The 22,763-nt window shown below is 38.4% G+C and overlaps 1 protein-coding gene across 4 annotated transcripts in view; it reads left to right on the forward strand.

Annotated features, from left to right (window-relative positions):
* The window catches only part of Msrb3 (methionine sulfoxide reductase B3), a 119,051-nt gene extending 104,388 nt beyond the window's left edge, over positions 1–14,663 (forward strand). For all 4 annotated transcript variants that reach the window (XM_069988104.1, XM_069988109.1, XM_069988116.1 and 1 more), the window contains 2 exons: positions 3,451–3,548; positions 11,482–14,663. In XM_069988104.1, coding sequence (XP_069844205.1) covers positions 3,451–3,548; positions 11,482–11,646 — 263 coding nt within the window. In that variant the 3' untranslated portion in view covers positions 11,647–14,663. The remainder of the gene's footprint in view (positions 1–3,450; positions 3,549–11,481) is intronic.
* Positions 14,664–22,763: the final 8,100 nt, after the last annotated feature.

Genomic DNA, 22,763 nt, shown 5'->3' on the forward strand with positions numbered 1-22,763 from the left:
GAGAGAGAGAGAGAGAGAGAGAGGAGAAAGTGAGAAAGAAAAGGGGAAATAAAAGGAATGGGAGGAGAGGGAATGAAAGGAGATAGGGAGAGGAAAGGGGAGAGAGGGAAGGTGGAGAGAAAAACTAGATTACTTAATTTACACCATGACTCTTGGATTTTCTTCCTTTGAATAGTTTGGCTCCTAAGTGTAAAAGTACAACAAACAATCTACTAATCCAGACAGGGCCGTAAGCATATTTCATTTAGTGTGTATGGGGGGAGGGGTGCTGGAGGTTAACCTCAGGATCTCACACTTGCAAGGCAGGCCCTCTACCACTTGAGCCATTTCTCTAGCACCTTTTCTGCATTGGTTATTTTCAAGGTAAGGTCTCACTATGCCTGGACCAGCCTAGGTTTCAGTCATCTTTGTGTTTTCTCTTATTGCTAGGTTAACATGTGCATACTGCTGGGTCCAGCTATTTGTTTCCCGTGTAACTGGGATAACAGGACCGATTCACCATGCCCAGACATTGAATAAGAAGGGGTATCCTCAATTTTTAAGCCTGGGATGGCCTCAAACCATAATCCCTCAGTCTCCATCTTCTAGGTAGCAAGGATTACAACCACTGTACCCAGCAGTTAATATAGTTCTTAAAGCCACTACTTCCTACTAGACTGTTCAGAAATGAAAAAAAAAAAGCTCTCTCCTTTTATTGAGGAATAAACTAGAATCTAAGAAAAGATTCCTAAAGTCAAAATTGCTCTGATTCTAGCTTTGACTTTGCTACTTAGAGCTTGTATGACCTTGTCAAATAATTTATCCTTTGCTCCCCAAAAGCCCTGCCAAATGAGTGAGCCAGACAGCCCACATGTTTCTACCATCCTAAGTGTGTTGTAAAGTTCTGCCTTCTACCTATGTCAAGGTGCTTAATTACAATGATTGAGCCAAGTTGGGTACTGCAGAAAGAAACTAGCATGGACATTTCTTAATCTAAGTAAAAAAGAGGGGTATTATTACATTCTCTTCTATTGGCCTCCACAAAGTGCTATAATTACTCATCCCACTTGCTTATTTAAGGCAGCCACGTTTAATAAACATTTAAGCTGTGATTTTATTCTGTACACCATTTATATAGTGAGAACACTAAGGTCAGTGAGTTTAGACTGCCTTGCAGAGAAAAAAGCATTGAAACCAGTGAAGCACAAGATAACACCAGAACAAGATAAATCTATATAAGAGGCAGAGGTTGCCTGGATGGGAAACACATGCATGTATTTCTCCATATATATTTTGAATTCTAGAATTAGGAAAATGTATGTTAGAGGTAAGGTAGTCTTATGGTAAACTTAAAACAATTCCTGATCTGAAATTCTTCTGATCTGAAATTTCATAAACTGCTATCAAACAAGTTATACCATAGGAGGTTAAAACAGAAAATATACAATGTTTTCTTTTCTTTCTTTCTTTCTTTTTTTTTTTTGTTGGTTGTGGGGCTTGAACTCTGGGCCTTGGTGCTGTCCTTGGTGCTCTTCAGCTCAAGGCTAGCACTCTACCACTTGAGCCATATCGCCCCTGCTGGCTTTTTCTACGTATGTGGTACTGAGGAGTGGAACCCTGGGCTTCATGCAAGCTAGGCAAGCACTCTACCACTAGGCCACATTTCCAGCCTAGTGTTTTTTTTTTCTTTTCATAGGTAAACGATTTTATTTTTTTAATGTCCTTAAATATTCCCATTAAGCCTAGCTTCACCAGCAGTGAAGTAATCATTGCAAACCAAATCTGGACTATATTCTAGAAATTTTTAGGATTTAGAAGATAGAGAGAAATGGATTTTCTTGAGAATGCTAGTGCATCTCTGCATTAAGATTTTTCTGGTGATTTGTAGCAATCTTGAATTCAAGTCAAGGAATTGGAAAGCATTTAAACTCCTGGTGTTAAATCTTACACTGACTGAAAACTACACTGTTATAGAGAAGGGTGAGGATGGGATGTGGATGGGACAGTCTGGGCAAATTGCTTATAACTGCATGAGTTAATTTGTTTTGCTAGAAAATGGAAATCATATTGTTGAAGTTCACATTCTGCTTTCTTTCCGTATATGTATTAGCACAAAGAACTGTTTTTAAAGGGTCTCCTTTCTACATGAATAAGTTTGGCTTCTGATAAAGAAAGAATTGAAAAACATGGGGCTGGGAAGGTGGATTAGCGGTAGAGCACTTGCCTTGCATGCCTGAGGCCCTGGGTTCGATTCCTCAGCACCACATAAGCAAAAAGAAAAAAGCCAGAAGTGGCGCTCTGGCTCAAATGGTAGAGTGCTAGTCTTGAGCTGAAGAGCTGAGGGACAGTGCCCAGGCCCAGAGTTCAGGCCCCACGACCAGACCCAAAAACAAAACAAAACAGTTGCACTAGGAATTCAGCAACACCATACCACTTTCGTCATTTGGAGATTCAGACTTCAGCTCTGAAACTCCACATGTATTTTGAGGAAATGTAAAAACATCTCCTAAAGCTGAACATAGTACTTCAAACCTGACTCTCTACATAAAACATTTGTGCAAATCTTATGGTCCACTTACCAGGGTTTTATAAAAATGTGTATTTTTTAAAATTATTAGAGTGATTTGTTTAAAGAAAATTGAAAAATATTCCACTGGATAAAAGGTTTTACTTAGGGATAAATGAGGGATGTTGTTCTGTTTATTTCTCTTAGGAAGTGAACAGGCCTCTTGTCCACAAAATATATGTTATACTCCAGAGATAGCTTGTCCTAGGAAATAAATTAGATTGTGATAGAGAAAACAGGGTAGCCACCTTTTTATGTTTTATTTTATTTTTGACTTATTTAAAAAAAATTTTTTGCCAGTCCTGGGGTTTGAACCTAAGGGTCTGAGCTCTGTCTCTGAGCCTCTTTGTGCTCAAAGCTAGTGCTCTACCACTTGAGCCACAGCACCAGCCACTTCCAGCTTTTTTCTGAGTAGTTTATTGGAAATCAGAATCTCATGGACTTTCCTGCCTAGGTTTAGCTTTGAGCCTCATGAGTATTCCTGAGTACCTAGGATTATGGGCCTGAGCCACCGGCACCTAACACCTTTTTATATTTTAATCATCCAAACTAAGTACTGAAAAAGAATGATTTGAAAACATGTGTAAAATAGTTGAAAAGTTATCCAAACTGTGTTTTGAAAAAAAATGTTAAGATTAATAGATTAAAAAAATGTCAGATTAACACTGCTTCAAGATCATGCCAGTGACAATGAAGACAAGAGAAAGAGTGTTAGAGAGCTTTTAAGTTGGGAAACACTTCCGAAAATGATTGGATGATCTAAGGCTGTCTCAGAAAGCACAAAGTCCCAGTGCAACTCTAATCTGGATTTGAGAAAAGGGTTAAAGCACTTGTATTTGTACAAAATGCTCTTCAGCCTTTGACTTGTTCATTCAAATATCTGTTCCTGTGCTTGCTGTCTCCAGGTTGGCCCTCCTTCCATGATGTGATCAGTTCTGAGGCAATCACACTCACAGATGACTTTTCCTATGGGATGCACAGGGTGGAAACAAGCTGCTCTCAGGTCAGTTGATCCTCACAGGTAGTGTGGAATACTCACAAGAGGCTCACTCTCCATTGCAAACACGTTGAAGACTTGGTTGTATTGAATCTAGCAGCAAAGGCCAAGTGAGTGCTCATAAGAAAGGAGACAAACGGTACTTCAGTGTTGAAGTGTCAGCAAGTCCAATGAAATGTCCATTGTTGGCTTCAATGCTATTAAGTAGAATCATCTAGTTTAAGGAGGAATAATGCTCATTTGACTCAACACAGCAGAGAGTATGCTGTATTGGGGTAATATGAAGGTTCCATTATATTGCCTTGCATAACCTGATGTATTGATAATCTTCTTCTCCCTGAAATTTTGTGTACTCACCCTTCAGTTATAGTGCCTCTACTTTTTGTGATCCAAACATGGTCAGTGAAGACCCCAAAAGTGGCTTTGGACAGGGGAAGCGGGGAAGGGCAGTGAATATTAGCAGGGAGTTTGGAGAAGGGTAATAGGAAATAGAGTACAGCGGTAAGCCTGTTAAAGGCAAAATAGAAATATGAGATAAGGTAATTCTCTGCTTCTCCTGCTATGTAGACTTATCCTCATTTCCAAGGATGTTCTACTTAGTTCAGTCCATTATTTTCTGAAGAAATCATAGTTCTGAAGAGGAGGCAAAAAAAATTAATGTACTGAGGGACTAAACTTCTTGGTATTTTGTGCTTAAACTCAAGCATACTAAAATTTCCATATGTACAGAATAAGGACAATGGCACACTCGATAGTAGAGTTCAGTTCTTCTACTGTGCTTTAACAAAGTGAAATGTACTGTCCGAATATTGTGGCACTGATAGTCATTAATGCCAGCTATTAATTTCTTGACAGATGCCCATTTCACAGACAACTGGTTAAAGGGGGCTACCATAGCACCGCGACTGCCATATGGGCCTCCCTCAGGATTCTTCTGCTTGGCCTTTATCTATTTTCTTTTTAACACCCTTCATTAGGCACAGATTTTTAGAGAGGAAGTGGCATATTTACCAAGTAGGGAGGGAGATTGGTTTGAACCTGACCATCGGATGAATTTCTGTTTTCAATTAAAAAAAAATAAGGCTGGCAAGTTTACTGTCTTCCAAATAAGAAGACCACTCTTCTCCCTTAAAAAACAGACTTTATATTTTATCTAAATCATATTTTTAGTGCACTCTCTTTTCTCAGAAATGAGTCTTTGAGCATGATAGCAGAACTTTCTGATGCTGGGTCTCATTCTCTACGGCTGTAATTTAATTAAATTAGGTACAGCCCAAGTTCGCCTCGTTAATGCGCACAGTAACTGCCCATGGTAGGTAGTTACTCTCCCTTATTTTACAATTGAGGAAACTGAGGCACAACTAGGGCAATTAAACTTGGATCAGTTTATGTAGATTTAAGTGGCAGAGCTAAGACTTGCCATCTTACTCTACAGCTTTCTATGGGTTGGGAGCCAGGGGAGGAAGAAGATATTGAAAAAGTTACAATTAAATAAGAATTTTTAAAAAGTCACACAACTCCCCAGTAATGATTGAATGCAATTCAGTTTTGAATTCAATTGAATTATAACTGAGGATTTTAACTACCACAGAAAAATCTGAGATTATAGTAAAGGAGAGTTCTTGATAAAAGGTAACTCTAGTCAGGATGGTATTTTGTTATATAGTACTTATCTTTTAAGGCTAATAGTTGTTTCTTTTTGTTGCTGCCTTAAAGGGTGTTACATTTCCTTTTCACTCACCTATTTTCAAACATTGAATTCTAAGCCACGCACTGGTGGGTCATGCCTGTAATCTGTGAGACTCTTGTCTCCAGTTAACTACCAAAAACGCTGGAGGTAGAACTGTGGCTTAAGTGGTAGAGTGCTAGGTTTGAGTAAAGTAACTCAGGAATAGTGCTCAGGCCCAGAGTTCAAGCCCCAGAACCAGCATAAAAAGAGGGCTGGGGGGGGGCAGAAGCGGAGAGAGAGAGAGACAGAGAAATTTTCCTTAAAGTCTTACTTTCTGATTTCTTCTATAACTCACAGTTGCAATAAACCTCTACTTTTCCCTGTGCTAGAGATTACATCAGTAATAGTCGAGAAAAGACCATTATGAAGGCATCCTACAATTACAAAGAGTAGTGGAACTTAGAAAAGTTGTCAGAATTAGGTAACATTCATAAAACATGTCAGGCTAACCAAGTACACCTCTTAGCCCTTTGGTTAAAAGTCAAGGTGACTGTTGGTAGTGTTTGGTTCTTTCCTAACAGTTGTATGAAGAGCAAACAGTGGCCTTTTCCTTTAGGGCTTCTTTCCCACAACTTCTTTTACTTAGAAAGTTTATGACTCTTTCTTAAATCAACCTTATAAACTTGAAAAGAGGGATCTAAATGTGTTCCACTAAAGTGTAGATGGAAAATATGTGGTTCACAGTCAGTTCCATGTAGGAGAGAATTGGGTCTCAGCACTAAATATCTACAGACTTGCTGTTCTTCATTCCATGTTGGAAGAACAGTGTCTGCCACCCAAGTACAGGAATAGCACACTGACTTGAAGTGTGTTGGAGAATCTTTCCATTTCTTTTGTCTTCTAATTTTCTTGTTCTTTGTATAATTTTCTTAAGATTTTGTTCCTTTCCTTTTTCTTGTGAATCCTTTCTACCTTGACTTAATAATTTAAATTTCCATAGTAGAGCAACAATTTGTGTTCTAATCCCTACTTTCTCATTATTAGCAATATATTTTATAGTTATGTTTTTACCCTTTTTTGTCCAGGTTATGTACTATCTTCCACTTGCTTCTTTCTCTTCTCCCTCTCTGTTTTTTATTTGGTAGGTTTTGTTGTTCTGAGGATGAGGTGGTATGGAAACTTCTCTGGGTTTGATTTTCCTTTTAAAAAAATTCTTATAGTTGGAATTTACATGGCTTATCTTTTCTCTGGAGTGAACTGCATCAATGTGCCTTGTGTTGTAAAGAGCCTATCATATACTTTTATTATCTTAAAGGCATTCTCATTTGAATGTGTTGTGTGGAATACCTCTTTCTTTTAGTAATGGTGGAAAACCTAAAGACATACATCATTTTACTGACAAGTTTCACAAATAAGCTGTGTGAGTGTTCAGGGGTGAAATCAGTAGATTCAACCCTCCTCCCTGGCAATATGGCAATATTATACTGCTGTGTGTGCCCTAGCTCTTGCTTTCATATTAGGACTCTCTTATTTTGTTGTCCTTTTAAGTCCTCCAGTAAATTGAGCCTCATATGTGGATATAGATTGTACACAGGTTAGAAGCTGATAATGTACTGCCTCTTCAGAATATAGTATAGTTTTTCCATGTATTCAGTAATTTTTTTTAGGTAATCATGTTTTCAGTAATTTTTAAGACTGTTAAGATGTATTCAGTCCTATCATCATATTTCCAAATTCTATAAAGCAGGTCATTCTAAAGAAGTGTTGTGTGAGGAACCTAGTGTACTGCTGATAATAGAAAACAAACCAAGAGGATAGTGATTCTTCACTGTTTTCAGTAGACTTGCTACTAATAAAGGAAGTAGGTTACACCATTTTGTTGTGGACATATTTATTTCTTTTACTATTCTACATACTGATCAAAGAATTGTATTTTAATTTTTTCCTCCGGAGAGAATCCTCCCATCCTCCTGCCACTCCCTGCCTCCAATACTGGAAATTAAAGACAGGGTCTCACCTGTGGTAGGCAATGTGTAACCATTGAGGTAGATTGTCAGTCCCTTTCTATATTTTGAGGCATTTGTATAAGTTTCCCAGGCTACCTTTGAACTTGTGATCTTCCTACTTCAGCCTCCTAAATAGCTAGGATTACAGGCATGTGTCACCATGCCAGTGAAAGAGGATCTGCATCTTAATTTGCTTCCTGTGGTAGGCATATGTATCTTCTCCCTGGGCACAGGGAGAATTCCCTAGTAATTTTCAATTATAAAGTATCACCCTTAATTTTATGTATATTTTCACCTTGTGATAAAATACATTGCTTCTCATTTTAGTTTCAGTGACTATTGAATAATTATTTGGTGATTTTCCCTAATCCTCCAAGCCCCGTCCATTAAGAAGCACTTTGTCAGGAGCTTCATGCTGTAGATCAAACGAAGAGGTAAGATTTGCAAAAAGCAATAGTGTAGGGAAATCCCTCCTGGAAATATTCAGGGAATATTTCCTTCTGGACCAAATGGGAGACTAATAAATCACTTAACTTTCTGTAATAATCTTTAAGGAAACCATCAGATCCCTGGGCTTACTGAACTTGGAAATCATTTGTTATTGTTGCTAATGAGCATTCAAGTCTATGGTTGAGTCCCTTAAGTTTATTTTATATCATTATTTATCCTAAATTAACATAATCAACAGAATGGTAAATAACCACCAGTACAGTGTTTCTCAACTGTTAAGCAGTTTTTGGTAAAAACACCAACCCATATTAATCTTGTGCAAATGACAACTCACATATTGCTGATGATTAAAGATGCCTGTGTGTTCTAAGAGACTTTCAGACTCACAGCACATCTCTCTTTTTCTTGATTTTTCAGTAAAGTTATAATGCTAAACTGGTGACTTCACAATCATTTCCTTGGCAAAAGATTACTATCACAAGCACAGAGGAAAAAATGCCCCTACTTACATACAACTGTCTTCAATAACAGTGGGAGAAAACAGCATACTACTGGCAAAATAAATTGCTTTACTTCTTAAAACTGTTTTCTTTTTCCTATCCTGCCCCATGTGCCCAACTGTAAAAGCCCTGCTTTGAAAGTGCTTCATGCTGTAGATCAAACACTTAAGAGAAAATGACAATAATAAAGCCCAAACATCCTAGGAGCAGCTAGGAGAAAGCCCTGTAGGATAGTGGGAAATACATCAGTACAGAAATATGTAACTGTGTTGGATACACTATTTGTGTTTCTTATGCATATAGTTGAGAATTGCAGTCAGATTTTAAGGAATTGTGTTAAATTTGATGCTCAACCACTTTCTTAGGAGGTTTTTCCCTGGGTTTTCTGAAGGTTCTTGCCAACATTTCTGAGTGGGAGGTTGAAGTAATTAAAAAGTCCTTTAGGAATTGAATTTTTTTTTCTTTCGAACATTTATCTCACATCTTTTCAGAAAAAAAAAACCCTCATATTCTAGTGTGGTATTACTATTAAAAACAACTTTCAAAATACACAGTAAAGATTCTATCCTGAACTAAATCATTAACATCAGGTTACAGAGATTTCTTCATCAGGCAACCAGGTCGTTTCAGTTACAACCAGGTGTGCTGAGAGATCTCAACGAATTGCCAGTTGGCTGGGGCCAGGGAGGCAGAGCTCATAGGCGGCTAAGGAAACAATGCATCACTGACAACTTCCATTCATCATCTCAGCCTTTGGCCAGGGCTAGAAGCTGGAGAGAATCGGCTCCATGTGCCTGCACCCTTTTGAAAAGAAACACTGCAGTAGTCACTTATGGAAGATGGGGCAGACTTGGAAGGAAGCCCAAATGGGCACTGTGTATTGTCTTTCCTCAAATGGTCTTGCCCCTTTGCAGGCAATCCTGTGGTGGAAACTTACATTGGCTACCTAGTTGGTAACCTAAGCCTGGTGTGAACATTTCAGGATGTATTGTAACAAGCATTTCATTTTTATGGTACTCACACCTTATCTGAGGATTTCCCTGCAAATGTGTTTTCCACCTTTTCCTAAATAGATTTTCTTTTCCTCACTTTTTTTGCTTTTGCTTGTATTAGGAATACATTTAGAACTGGTATTTTCTTCTCTTTAATCAGAAAGTTTGCTTCAGATTAGCAAGTGAAATTTTAGATTATAAACTAACTCAATTGAACAAATTAAATTACTTAATTTGGAGTTGATGATGTGGGAATCGAAGACTGAATAACTTGCTCCTAAATGGTTTCTGTGATAGCCTTACTATAATCATTCGGGGTAATTTAAGTAGAACTGCTTTTTCAATACTCTAGAGACCATTAATAAAAGAAGACAATATCATTTATTTGGTCTAGATAGCTATATTCTACCATTAAACATGTGAGTGCATACAAATGTACACCTGTCTCAGGCTTTTATGTACAAACCTCACCTCTCAAATGCTGAGTGACCAAATTGCCAGAGCTGCACAGGAGATCAGTAACTCTGCACATGCCGGTCATTGAGAGCACTGGTTCCTAGTGGCATGCACCCTGGCTGTCTAGGCAGGCAGAAAGCGGTGTTTTCCTGTATCCATTTTTTGGGTTAGTATATGTACTGGTGCTGCATCTTATCTGCTGATGCCTGAAATTTTGGTTTCAGTTGTTTATAGAAAGGAAAAGCAACCTGAGCTGTCAGCTTGAAATTACCTAAATCTACATAGAATGTGGTTTAAAAAAATAGTACAAGATTTGTTTTTTTAAGGCCTGTTTCATATTTTCTAGGTAATAGGTCAAATCAATTCAGGGTTCACTTCTAGTTCTTTAATAAGCAGACATAGCATGCTGGCAGTAAAATATGAATACACTTTTAACATGGAAGTTGGTATTTGTGCCCCTTTTCAAGGGTTCTTCCCATTGCAATGAGCCCAGGCCCTTGTCGAGTCATATTCTCTTCCCCTGCAATTTACTAGTGTTTGATGTACTGAACCAGCTCAGGGAGTTAAATCATCTGTAAGCCTTTCCTGCCATGATTGTATCTAAATCTTGATTCTTCCCTCTCCCTGAAATAGTGTCCCCCTAGAAATCTACTTTCTTCACATCCTCATTCTAGAGTCACCAGAAGAGGCCTTCACTGAATCTTGGTACTTCCTCATCCTTTTCATACTTAGCATATTCCTTTTCTCCTCGTTAGCACTGAGTTTTACCAATCATACTATACCCTTTACTTGTTGTCATTCCTTCCACTGGCATACAAGCTGTATGAGGCCAGGGATTGTTGCCTGCCACTGAGGGTCCAAGTTAGTCCATGTAGCTGACACTCTACAAATGTCTGCTGAAAGAATGAGTGGAAGTCATTTACCCCAGGCTTTGGTTTCTCTGTAAGATGATGAATGGTATATCTTCATGATCTGAGTGAAGGCAGTAAGCTAATGTCTCCATTTCCCTTCTAAGGTCTCTGCTTAACAGCAGTTGGGAAATGTGAGTGTATCCACCATGGGTTTTGCTCATAGAGCCAGCCTTTGTGGAGAAGCTTTCTCTGAACCAGATTTCTCTTATACATCACCTCTCCTTTTATCTGAGCCCTGGGCCTTTTCTCCTTCCCTGGCTTTTTTTTTAATTGTTAGAAGCACCAATTTTAGCTAGGCAGCTTCCTCCGCTGTATACTGTAGTTCATTTGAGGAAAGAAGCCAGCATGACACTCCACGTATTGGAAGCCAGGAAGCACTTGCATGGGCTAGAAAGCTTTCCATTAGTTACACTTGCAGGCCTGGTGACCATGACATAAATCTACTAAGCCTTGCCATTGCTTCTCTGGGTTCCAAGATTATCTGATGCTTGTCTGATGTTAAGTTTTACTGCCCATGAAAGCAAACATCACCTCCGTCATGGCCAGTTAAACAGTATCTTTTACAGTGGACTTCTGCATATCTGAAACCCACCCATCCAAAGCCAAAAGTAATGCCAGGTTGGAGGGAGAGATTTTATTCTGCTATGTTTCTTACAAGGGGAGATCAAGGGTCAATTCAATTCATAAAATTATTGCAGTCATTTTTCACCTTGCTGAGAGACCAAAAAATACAGTGGCTCCTAAAAGACTTCTGATATGCAAACGTTAGTGTTTTTTATTCTCAGCATGTGGTGCAAAGGCTACTAGAAAGCATCTCTGCCTCTATTGACAGGCAGATTCTCGCAATCATCCAGGATGCTTTCCATCATTTCTGCACAGACATTTAAACTGCTTGCTTTGCATTTCTTTCAAAGCCTGCTTTGTTTCTCCTTCACGTGTTGTTCTTCTCTTGCAGTGTGGGGCTCATCTTGGGCACATTTTTGATGACGGACCTCGTCCGACCGGCAAAAGATACTGCATCAACTCAGCATCCTTGTCTTTCACACCTGCAGACAGCAGTGGAGCGGAAGGAAGCAATGGTGTCAACAGCCCAGACCCAGCAGAAAGAGCAGAGCTGTAGAGAGCATGGAACACCATGAAAAACAAAGTGTACTTAATGCACCGCTTATTAAAGAAATCAAACTTGTTTTATCTTAACAGATATATTTTTTCAAAAACTATATAAGGGCAGTTTTATGCTATTGATATTTTTCCTTCTTTTGCTCAGAGGCCCTGCCCATCTATGTATTTTGCTATTGACTAGATATGAAACTTTATAGCTTTTGCAAATGGAGATAGCTTTGTGAAATTTCTTCACAAGCCACTTTAATCGCCTTTGGTATTATTTTCTTTGAGCACATGCCTTCTTTTTGTGTTTTGATGCATCCCCTCCCTTCCCCCATTGTTTAAGAAGAGAGGCAGAAGATGCTTATTCTTCAACCCTGCTGGTCAGGGTGGTGAGCAGGGCTGGGAGGTACAGGGCCTCTGCACACGTGGCTGAAGGCTTTTGTGCAGATCTTCCTGAGATAAGGATGAGTGATAGCTTGGGAGACTTAGCTTTGTGGAAAGATTGAGCTAAGGTCTTTTTTTTCCCCTCTCTACAAGGGTGTGAAGGTCTAAAGTCTTTCCTTATGTTAAATTGTTGCCAGATCTGAGGGAGTGCACTGAGTATTGTGGCAAAGAACTAAGCATCGGCTCACAGGCCTTCGTTTTATTATTTTATTTATTTTGTTTTATTTTATTTTCCATTTGAAAACATTGGAATGTAAGACAACTATAAAATGTTGAACCCCATTTTGTCCAAAGTTCACAAAGGAGAACACCTGCCTGTTTGCCTTTTTATAAGACTTTCTTTCCACACCTAATACCAGCTGCAGCTGGAAGGGTATTTGGTAAATTCCCCTATGTAAAATAAAATACCAGGGACAACACACTTCATCAAAGCAGCAGAAAGTGAGAGAACAGAGAAGAGTAAGCATAACGTCTTGAGCACTATGAAAAATTGAAGGGATACTCCACGTAACAAATATAACCCAGTGGGGACAGAGTACACCGACCTTCAGGCGACCTGGAAAAACATTGGGCATTAAAATCAGTAGAACAAGGCCTGAGTTCTGTGCTTCATTGAAATCAGTAGAACAAGGCCTGAGTTCTGTGCTTGCCCCTAATCTGCTGTGTGACAAGCCATGTAAGCCTCTTTGTGCCTATTTCTTCATTTATCAGCAAAGACTTACAATATACATAAAATGTCTTGATATTCTCAGGGCAAAATTACTATATTACTATACAGTTAAGACAAGTGTTATAAAATCACATGATTCTGATTCTTACTGCCTCAGAGGTAGATTTGAAATAGAGAAAGAACACAGATTGACTTAACTTATTAATATGAAAACAGTTGGGCCAAGAACCAGAAATTTTTGTTGACAGCAACACAGTTGGCTTCATGTTGAGAAGTTCTGCTCAGTTGCTTTATAACATTTAATCTGGTGGAATGGTATCATGGTGTGTAAAGTTTCCATAGGTTTGAACAATGGTGATAGAAATTGATACTGTGGTATCCCAGGTATGAAAGTACAGTGTGTTTGTAACATTGAGTGCTAATCTTGAAATGCAAATGTTAAAAAATAACTTTTAAAATCTTTCATAGTTTGTGAAGACAGACATGGGATTTTTGTTGTTGTTGAGTTTGTTTGTTTGTTTTTTTGTAAAGCACCAAAAAAGGGATCCTTGACAATTGTAAAGACACAATGAGAAATGAAAAGCATGATATATCTAAATATCTAAAAGCAAGAGTGGCCATGTCTAGATGCCTCCCACACTTTTGTAAGCATCTCAGGGAGGCCCTTGATGTCTTGTCCACTCTGCTTTGTCAAGCAATCCCAGAGGACTTAGGCTCAGATAAGTGTACCGAATCCAAGCATTCAGATGCTACCTTAGCCCACATGATTCACCTCAGGCCCTAAGGTGATTCTGAAACTCATAAGCTTTGCTCCCCTCTAGAACTAAGGTATACAGTTTAAGACCAGACAGACTATCAGTGTCTAGACAATCCTAAAAGTCTTCCCAACTTCACAATAATGCAAAGATACCATGTGGCATGACTAAAGAAGGGAATGGATTTTTCAAGGCCTTGTTACAGCCTGTTCTTAATCCTTCACAGAGGTCCACACAGCACTTCTCCACTTCCAGCTATGTGGCTGGGTTGGGGTAGATGAGGAAGATAAATGAAGGGCTCTTCCCTCTCCCCAAAGACTCTGGGCTGTCCTTGTTCCTGCCCCTTTTACAGTTGGAGTTAGCATTGCCCTCAAAAAATAGAAAACAAATGTAAAAATAGAAACAGCTCCCTGTCTGTTTATTGTGTTTTTCTTAAGGAAAGTCATTTGTTTGTTCTATAAGAAAAAGAACTATAAGAAAAATGCAACATCCATTGAAGGGGGGAAAAAGTAGGGTGTATGCATAGAATTTAATTCCACATTGCTTTTGGGCTTAAGTGGTATCAGATTTCAGTATATTTCTGTCTTATGTTAAAGAAATATATTACTAAATGTCAGTGAGCAATAATGTCAGCTGTCGAGAACTAGATTTATTTTTGTAGGATATGGAGTGCAATGAACTGAGTCAATATGGCAAGGTGTATGTGATCTGTGGGAATTATGCCATTTAGCATAAGAAATGCATGGGACTTTCTCTTCCTGCATTCCGGCTCTTTCTTTGTCATGGAATGATGCAGACTTTTTCTAGTGAGCAGAAACTATGGTCATACAGCCATGCAGAATGGATCTCAAGAAAGCAGAAGTAATCTAAAGTGATAGAGAATTTTCTGTGTATTAAACTTTTCACTTCTTAAATGCATTTAAATTCTTACAACATACCTATTTGAAGACCTTTCCATGTTCCTTGTGTTTAAAATGTCTTGCTTTAAATATGAAAAAAAAATAACGAAAGAGGGAGTATCATTTGTTTTGAAGGTCTAATGTTATTCTTGACTTTTCCTTTGTTATATTCTCCAGATCAAAACTTTTGGAAAATTAAGAACCCCCTTTCCTATGTTTGTTGTACATGGAAGTTATATAATAAAAACTTCTTTATAAAATATTTTTCTCGTCTCAGATCCCAACAATTCCACTTGTTTCTATTTATTATTGTATGGATTGTCCATGGGAGTTTGCAGTAGGCTGCTCTGTTCACTTCCTTGCTCAATTGGCAGGTCTGTCCTTGGTTTAGGGAGAGACCAGTCTCTGATGTAGCTTTGGGAAGTTGGGCTCTGCATAGTCTAGACTATGAGAAAGGCCTATAGGAAAGGGAAACATTTTTTTTCTGAACTGTTTTTTTTTATTGTGAAAATACTGTACAGAGGGGTTACAATTACATGGGCAAGATAATGAGTACATTTCTTATCAAGCATTGTAGCCTCCTCCTTTGTTTCCCCTTCCCATCCCATCCTCCCCCATCCCCCCCCACCCAACCCTCCTCCCCCCCCACCAAAGTTGTAAAGTTAGTTTTCGACATAACCACTTGTACGTCCCATTGTTGCAATGGGTCCACCTGTATCCCTATTTAAACTATTTGTTTTTTTCCCTTCCCCTCCACAAATTATACCAACATCAAATACAGTGAAAGCAAGGGTTATACTGTGGGGGAGGGACATACAAAGCAACAAAGAAATAATCTTATAAATGTGTTAGAAACAATCACATGAAAGAAAAAAACATTTGAATACATACCTTAGGGTTCATTTCCCTAACATCAACTTAACTGACCTTTTCTGCTTGACTCAGACATATACTAGTTATTACAAATAAGGGAAACCATGGGACCTATATTTCTTTGGGCCTGGCTTACTTCACTTAATATAATTTTTTCCAAGCCTTTCCATTTCCTAACAAATGGGGCAATGTTATTCTTTCTGATGGAGGCATAGAATTCCATTGTGTATATATACCACATTTTCTTGATCCATTCATCTACTGAGGGGCATCTGGGTTGGTTCCATATCTTAGCTATGGTAAACAAGGCTGCAGTAAACGTAGTCGTGCTGGTAGCTTTAGTGTGGTCTTGTTTGTAATCATTTGGGTAAATGCCCAAAAGTAGGATTGCTGTGTCATAGGGGAGCTCTATGTGGAGTCTTTTGAGGAACCTCCATATTACTTTCCAAAGTGGTTGAACAAGCTTACACTTCCACCAACAATGCAGTAAGGTTCCCTTCTGTCCACATCCCCTCCAGCATCTGTTGTTATTAGAGTTCTTGATTATAGCCATTCTAACTGGGGTGAGGTGGTATCTCAATGTTGTTTTGATTTGCATTTCTTTTATGGCTAGAGAGGTTGAGCATTTATTTTTTCATGTGTCTATTGGTCATCCTTCTTTCCTCTTCAGAGAAGTTTCTCTTTAAGTCTTCAGCCCACCTATTTATTGGGCAGTTGTTTCAGGAAAGGGAAACATTTATAGAATCACTTGGCTCTTACCTTTCCACAGCAAAATCTTTCATATCTTGAGTGTGTTTTTTGTGCTTAACATATGAGTTTGGCTAGGTACTAATGGTTTAAACCTGTGATCCTAAACACTATACAGAAAGCTGAGATCTAAACATGGCAGCCAGCCTAAGCAGAAAGTCTGTGAGACTCTCTAATTAACCAGCATAAAAACTGTAAGTGGAACTGTAAGTCAAGTGGTAGAGTGCTTGCCTTGAGGGGGAAAAAAAAAAGCAACTTGGATAGTGCCCAGGCCAAAGTTCAAGCCCTAGGACCCACACCAAAAAAAAAAAAAGACATGAACTTCAGAGAGTTCTATTATGATAACTGCATGAGTAAACATGTGGGAATGACATCATGCTGATACCTAGGCTTTTGTTAAAACAACTCATGTGAAACTTGCACTATTGTCAAGGGTTGGTTGCTAAGAAAGAAGGAAGAAAGAAAGGAAGGAAGAAAGAAAGAAAGGAAGGAAAGAAAGAGAAAGAAAAAAGAAAAAGAGAAAGAATGAAAGAGAAAGAAAGAAAGAAGGAAAGAAAGAAAGAAAAAAAATATGTGCAGGGTTTCCTCTTCTCATAGATTAGTTTTTACCTTTAGAAGTAATCTCTACAAGATGGGTTTCTGCATAATATGTGTTGAAATGTTTGATTTTTAAAAATTATTTTGGACAAGAGATGTGGAATGATTGAGAATGTTTTGTTTTTCCATTAGTTCCTTTAGTCATTTTCCTGGGATCCTGAAATGCAAACCAGCAGTGGCATGCAGTGGACTTCAGCATACAGCTTCCCATCCTGTGGGCCTCAGCTGGCAGTATTAGCTTACCTGGGAAAGCTCTGGAAATGCAAATGTCCAAGCCTCATCTTTGTCTTCACTGAATCTAAAATTCTGAGTTGACACCTTAGCAATATGAGCTTTTAGCAAACCTGTGTGATTCGGGTGCTTTTTCAGCTGGAAAACATAATTATGAAACTTTTATCGGGAAGGCTTCAAGTAGTATGCATTTTAATTGGTCTTGGATTCACAAATGGCTTGCTGTCGTTCTGCTTATCTGTTTATAAGGACTGGTTAGACAGTGTTCCCAAAGCTTCATGCTTTACTAGCTGTCCTTACCTTGACTGTCCCTCATATTCTAGATGACACCCTTGTCCTCTCAACTAGAAGTGCCTAAGCACTTAATCCCTGTACGCATTTCTGGGCAAAACCTGAGTGTCCTGTGGAGTTTTATCAGGGTCTTCTAGAATCACAGGATGTCAATAGCAGGGCTTTACCTTATGGGAGAGTACTTACTTAGCTAGTTCAAGGTCCTGAGTTAAAACCCTAGTACTGTCAGGAAAAAAAAAGATTCTTAGAGAACTGATAACCTCAAATGTACTACCCTCTAGTTTCAAAGACCCAGCAGAGAAAAACAGCATTTCATCATTTTTTTAAATGTGAGATGACAAACATCATTTTAACCTCTTTTTTTTTCCTTTTTGGTCAGTTCTGGGGCTTGAACTCTGGTGCTGTCCCTGAGTTCTTCAGCTCAAGGCTAGCATTCTACTTGAGCCATAATACCACTTCTGGTTTTCTGGTGGTTTATTGGAGATAGGAGCCTAATGGACTTTCCTGCCTGGGCTGGCTTTGAACTGCTATCCTCAGATCTCAGCCTCCTGAGTAGCAAGGAATACAGGGGTGAGGCCACCAGTACCCGGCTCATTTTAACCATTTTTAAGTTACATACAGTTCAACTTGCATTAAGTTCAACTAATGCTATTATCTATCTTCAGGTGTTGTTCATCATCTCATACTGAAATGATACCAATTAACAATGTCCCATATTCTGTTGTCCTGGCCCCTCTGGCAGGAGAAACCACCGTTCTACTCTGTGAATTTGAATTCAGTTACGTAACTCATGCAAGTAGAATCATACTATTCTTGCTTTTTGTATCTGGTTCATTTCATGTAGTCTAATGTTTTTAAAGGTTTAGCTGGGTTGTATTATGTGTCAGAATTTTCTTCCATTTTAAGTCTGAATGTTAATAGTTTTAAATTTTGTCTATCAATTTAGCTATTGCTGTACATTTGAGTTGTTTGTTTTGACCATTATGAATAATGCTACTTTGAACTTGGGTGTAAAAATTACATATATATGATTATATATATACATATATATATATGTATATATATAATCTTTCCCATGTTTTTGATTTCCTGTGCCTATACTTGCTGCTCATCACAACTACCAGCAGAGCAGCAGCAGCATGGATGTCTTTTTTTCTTTTCTTATACTGCTCCTAGTGCTTGAACTCAGGTCCTGGGCACTGTGCTTGAGCTTTTTTGCTCAAGGCTAGCATTCTACCACTTGAACCCAGCTCCATTTCTTGCTTTTTTTTTTGCTAGTTAATCAGAGATAGATTCTCACAGACTTCCTCCCCAGGCTAGCTTCAGATTGCCAACCTCAGATCTCAGTCTTCTGAGTAGCTAGAATTACAGGCTTGAACCACCAGCATCTGGCTAACATGATGTTTTGAACCTTTGCAGAATCTTCTAGTAAGATCCATGTACAGGAATTCCAGTTCTTTTTATCAGAAAATTGCTAATATTACCTCAATAATAATGTCTTCTAGAAGATATTGACAAATAAAAAAAAAGGCTGAATTTTAAAAACTGCTGCTAGGACAGATTGAGATGACTAAATGAGTTCTAGCCAGTGCTCACTGCACACACACAACTGGTGGAGGGCTCACCATTTGATATGGGACCATGAAAGAATATTCTTGGCAAGGACTTTTCCATCCGCTTCTTCCCAGAGGTTAATCTTATTATGGACAAACCTTGAGAGACATTAGCCTGAAAATGACTGACTGTAGCCTCAAAACCAGGCAGCACTGAGTCTCCTTGGCCCCAAATAACAGAAAGGCTGCTTTGGGATCAAGGAGTGTTTATGAATCCATCATAAAACAATATGGCAGCCTGAGGCCTGGAAGCCAGACCGCATCTCACATGAGATTTCCCCCAATTTTTATTATACACCATGCTAACTTGTCAGATTTTGGGGGACCAAGGGAGCCTCATTTTAATTTCAAGATTTTCACCTCTGGGACCTACATTACCCCATCACCTTTATTATCACTCAGGCTTGGCAGGAACCCAGCAGAATTTTTGCATCTTTTTGTCTTTGTTTCTGCAATGAGTTGCTGTTATTTTTCTTTTTGTTATATTGCAGTAGTTATAGAGAATGGGGTTTCATTACAACCAGCACACTGTTGATAATTAGTTGCATCCCTTTCATTCTAGGCTGCACCTACAGCGTGGAACCTTCTCTTTGCAGGCCTGAGCACAGGAGTTGAGAAATTGAGTACTTCCTTTGTCCTAATCATAAGTTAAGTCTCATTTAGGTTTAAAGGCACTGCTCAAAAATAATCTTTTAGCTTTCAGCATTATATAAATTATAAGTTTAGTCCCATGTCCTGCAATACCAATTTCTGAAGTTAAAATGTCTATAAAATAGGGGGGAAAAGAATGAGATTTCATTGCTACATTTCTGCATGTTTACAATATCCCAGCAGATTATTCTGGACTAAGTAAGTAGGAAAGTCAGTTCATAATTTTTAACCACCTAGGTTAGCATCCCTTGTTTTGATGGGGCAAAGGTGTAGAAGTTTACATAACTTAAAAGCAAAATAAGAAAGGTATGTGTGTTAACCTAGGAAAGAGCTGTAAGAGTTAAGATATAGCCTTCTTGAAGCTTCATTCCCAAGGCTTATGATTTCATCATAGGATTTCTTTTCACCTTAAGGAAGTTGTGTACTAAGTAACTCCTTGTTGTGACTTGATTTATCATCTTGACAATGAAATATATGGTAAAGGTGGTGGCATTAAAGTTCAAAGAAGTTAAGAAAAGTTACATCTCTAGTAACACATGGTCAAGCTCAAATGGAAATGCATTCAGTTCACAATGAGCTGTCTCCAAGGCCAGTTGGGTGGCGCATGGTTATAATCTCAGCTATACAAGAGACCTTCCTAAGAAGATTGTGGCCATGCCCCAGGCAATAATGTGAGACCAAATAAATAAACAAACTTGCTCCAAAGATTGAAACTGGTTGTTTTTTATTCATTTGCTAGTAAGCTTTAACCTAGGCACAATTTTTTAATGTAATTTTTCATTTAATTCATATGGTATCACTTTATTTCAAAGAAAGCTAATTAGGCACTATATGCTTTGAATTCTTTTCACTTTGGTTATGAAGAATTTCTTCTTCCTCTTTTTTTTTAAATCCTAATACTAACTTTATGCTGTAATACTACTTTAATTCTAACTGCCCAAAAGAAAATTAAACCTATTCTGGATGCATGTTGAAAAAAAAAAAAAAACAGAAAGACTAGATGTAATACTGAAAATGCATTTGACCAAAACATCTTGTTTGGGGCACAGCTGATCCAATTAGTTATTTCCTAGAAATAAATAAAAAATAATCAAGAAAGACATAGAGCCTGAGCAGTGGAGGTGGAGGTTAGGATTAGGATGTTCCTACCCTAACTGATGTCATGGATGAAACAAGGAAGGGGGACAAATTCCTGATGGCTCTAAGCACACCCAGAGCATGTCTGCAGGGCATATGATGAGTCTATCCCAGGAACTGATGCAATAGAGAGAGAGGTTTGTTTCTGTTTGATTACAATTCATGACAGATTGATAACTGCACAGGCATTTATCATTGAGGCTTTCCTTCTTCTCTTTAACACTATAGCTCGTGAAGCTGGTGAGGCATCTGGTGTTTGTTAGATGGCTGCATTGCATCATCCTTATGATTGCTGGGGAACATCTAGTATCCAAGAGATTGGAGAGAAGACTATGGGGGCACAAAATGGCCTCATCCGGTTTACATCTTCATTACTGTGCTTCTCACATACCTGCTTCCATCTGGAAAAAATCTCCAGGTAAACCTCTTGGGCTCTTTCTCAAAAGAGCCCAAGTAATTATTAGGGCTATACCAAAATTCAACTTACAATAGATATGTGGCTGAACTTCAGCCAAAATCCTGTGCCTGACTAAGATTTCCTTCTTTTTTTTAAATTTTAAATGTCCAATTACCTAGGAGGGGCCTTTTTCCCACACATGTGGCCAGTAGGGTTCCTGACTTTCTTTACCCAAGGCTTCTATTTATGTACCAATGGCAAAGACAAGGAGACTTTGGGGATCAAATTTAGACCTCTCCATTGTTTTCCTCAGTACCAAGTATTTGTCCTCATTTTACTTTATTTGAAAGATAGTTTTGTAGTAACTCGCTTTGTTTAATTTTTTGTTATAAAAATAGTATCATACTGTGTTATCTGTGGCTTGTTTTCATGCAAAATTTTCTGATTCCTTCTCCTCCTCCTGCTCCTCTTTTTCCTCCCCCCTCCTCCTCCTTCCCCTTCTTCTTTTTCTTTGTTTGTCATGGGCCTTGAACTCAGGCATTCTGATCCATAACTCAACTTCATGTTTTCTGGTGGTTAATTGGACTCTTCACAGCCTTCTTTTGCTTGGGCTGGCTTTGAACTGCCATCCTCAGTTCTCAACCTCTGGAGTAGCCAGGATTACAGGGATGAGCCACTAGCACCCACTTTTGTTTATCTTCTTGTTTGTCATATTTCATTAATTTTAATACAGTGTCCTATTGTCCTTTTTAAAAATAGATTTTGCTGTGAATGGAAATTTGGGTTATTTGTTTGGCATTATGATATCAATGTCATATAAAATTTTCTTTTATGTAATCATGGTATACATGTGCTTATTAGTTTTCTATTGGCATTATAACAAATCACCACACATTTAATGGCTTCGTATAATAAAAATTCACTTTTTCTTGTTTTTAAGTTTTGTAGGACTAAAGTCCAACATGGAATTAACTGGACTATGATCGAGAATTCAGTAGGATTATATTCCTTGGGAGATGCTAAAAGAATTGTTTTATTACTAGACCTTGCAGTCCTCTCTTCAGTCTTTGGGTACAACCTTTCATTTGTGAACCTGAAACTGAGTATCCAATCCTCTACTGCCTTCTCTGAGACTACAGCTACTAGAAAAAGTTCTCAGTTTACAAGGAGCCACAGACTTAAAACAGGGCCCATTCAGAAAACCAGAAAAATCATTCCACCTCAGGGTGCCTAACTTTAATCATATGTGTAAAAGATGCTTTTCCCTTATAAGGCAAAAGGAATATGGTGAGCAAAGGATGCTGTATGTCATATCTCTAGGATAAAATAGTGGGTTCATAGTCTGTGCCTTCTTTTCTTTCTTCTCCCTTGCCTTCCCTTCCCTTTCTTTTGTGTGCGTGCGTGCGTGCGTGCGTGTTTGTGTGTGTGCTTGTGTGTGTGTGTGTGTATTGATGGTAGTGGAGATTGAACTCAGGGTCTTGCATTCTCACTTGACTTTTTCACTCAAAGTTGACACTCTACCTTCTGAGCCATAGCTCACAGCTTCACTTCTAGCATTTTTACTGGTTAAGCGCAGATAAGAATCTCTCAGACTTTTCTACCCAGGCTGCCTTTGGATATCTATCCTCAGATCTCAGCCTTTTCAGTAAGTAGGATTATAGGCTGTATTTTCAATTATACAGGAAAATGCCAAATAATTTCCTTAAGACATCGAACAATTCCACCAGCAGTATTCAGGAATTTGGTCTTCTTTTCTTCCTTTTTTTTTTTTTTTCAGGGCGGGGTAACTCCTATGCATCGATGAATAATTAAATGTTTTATTTTT

This window comes from Dipodomys merriami, unplaced genomic scaffold (assembly GCF_024711535.1).
Source record: "Dipodomys merriami isolate MVZ:Mamm:240054 unplaced genomic scaffold, mDipMer1.0.p SCAF_10, whole genome shotgun sequence".
Classification (NCBI taxonomy): Eukaryota; Metazoa; Chordata; class Mammalia; order Rodentia; family Heteromyidae; genus Dipodomys; species Dipodomys merriami.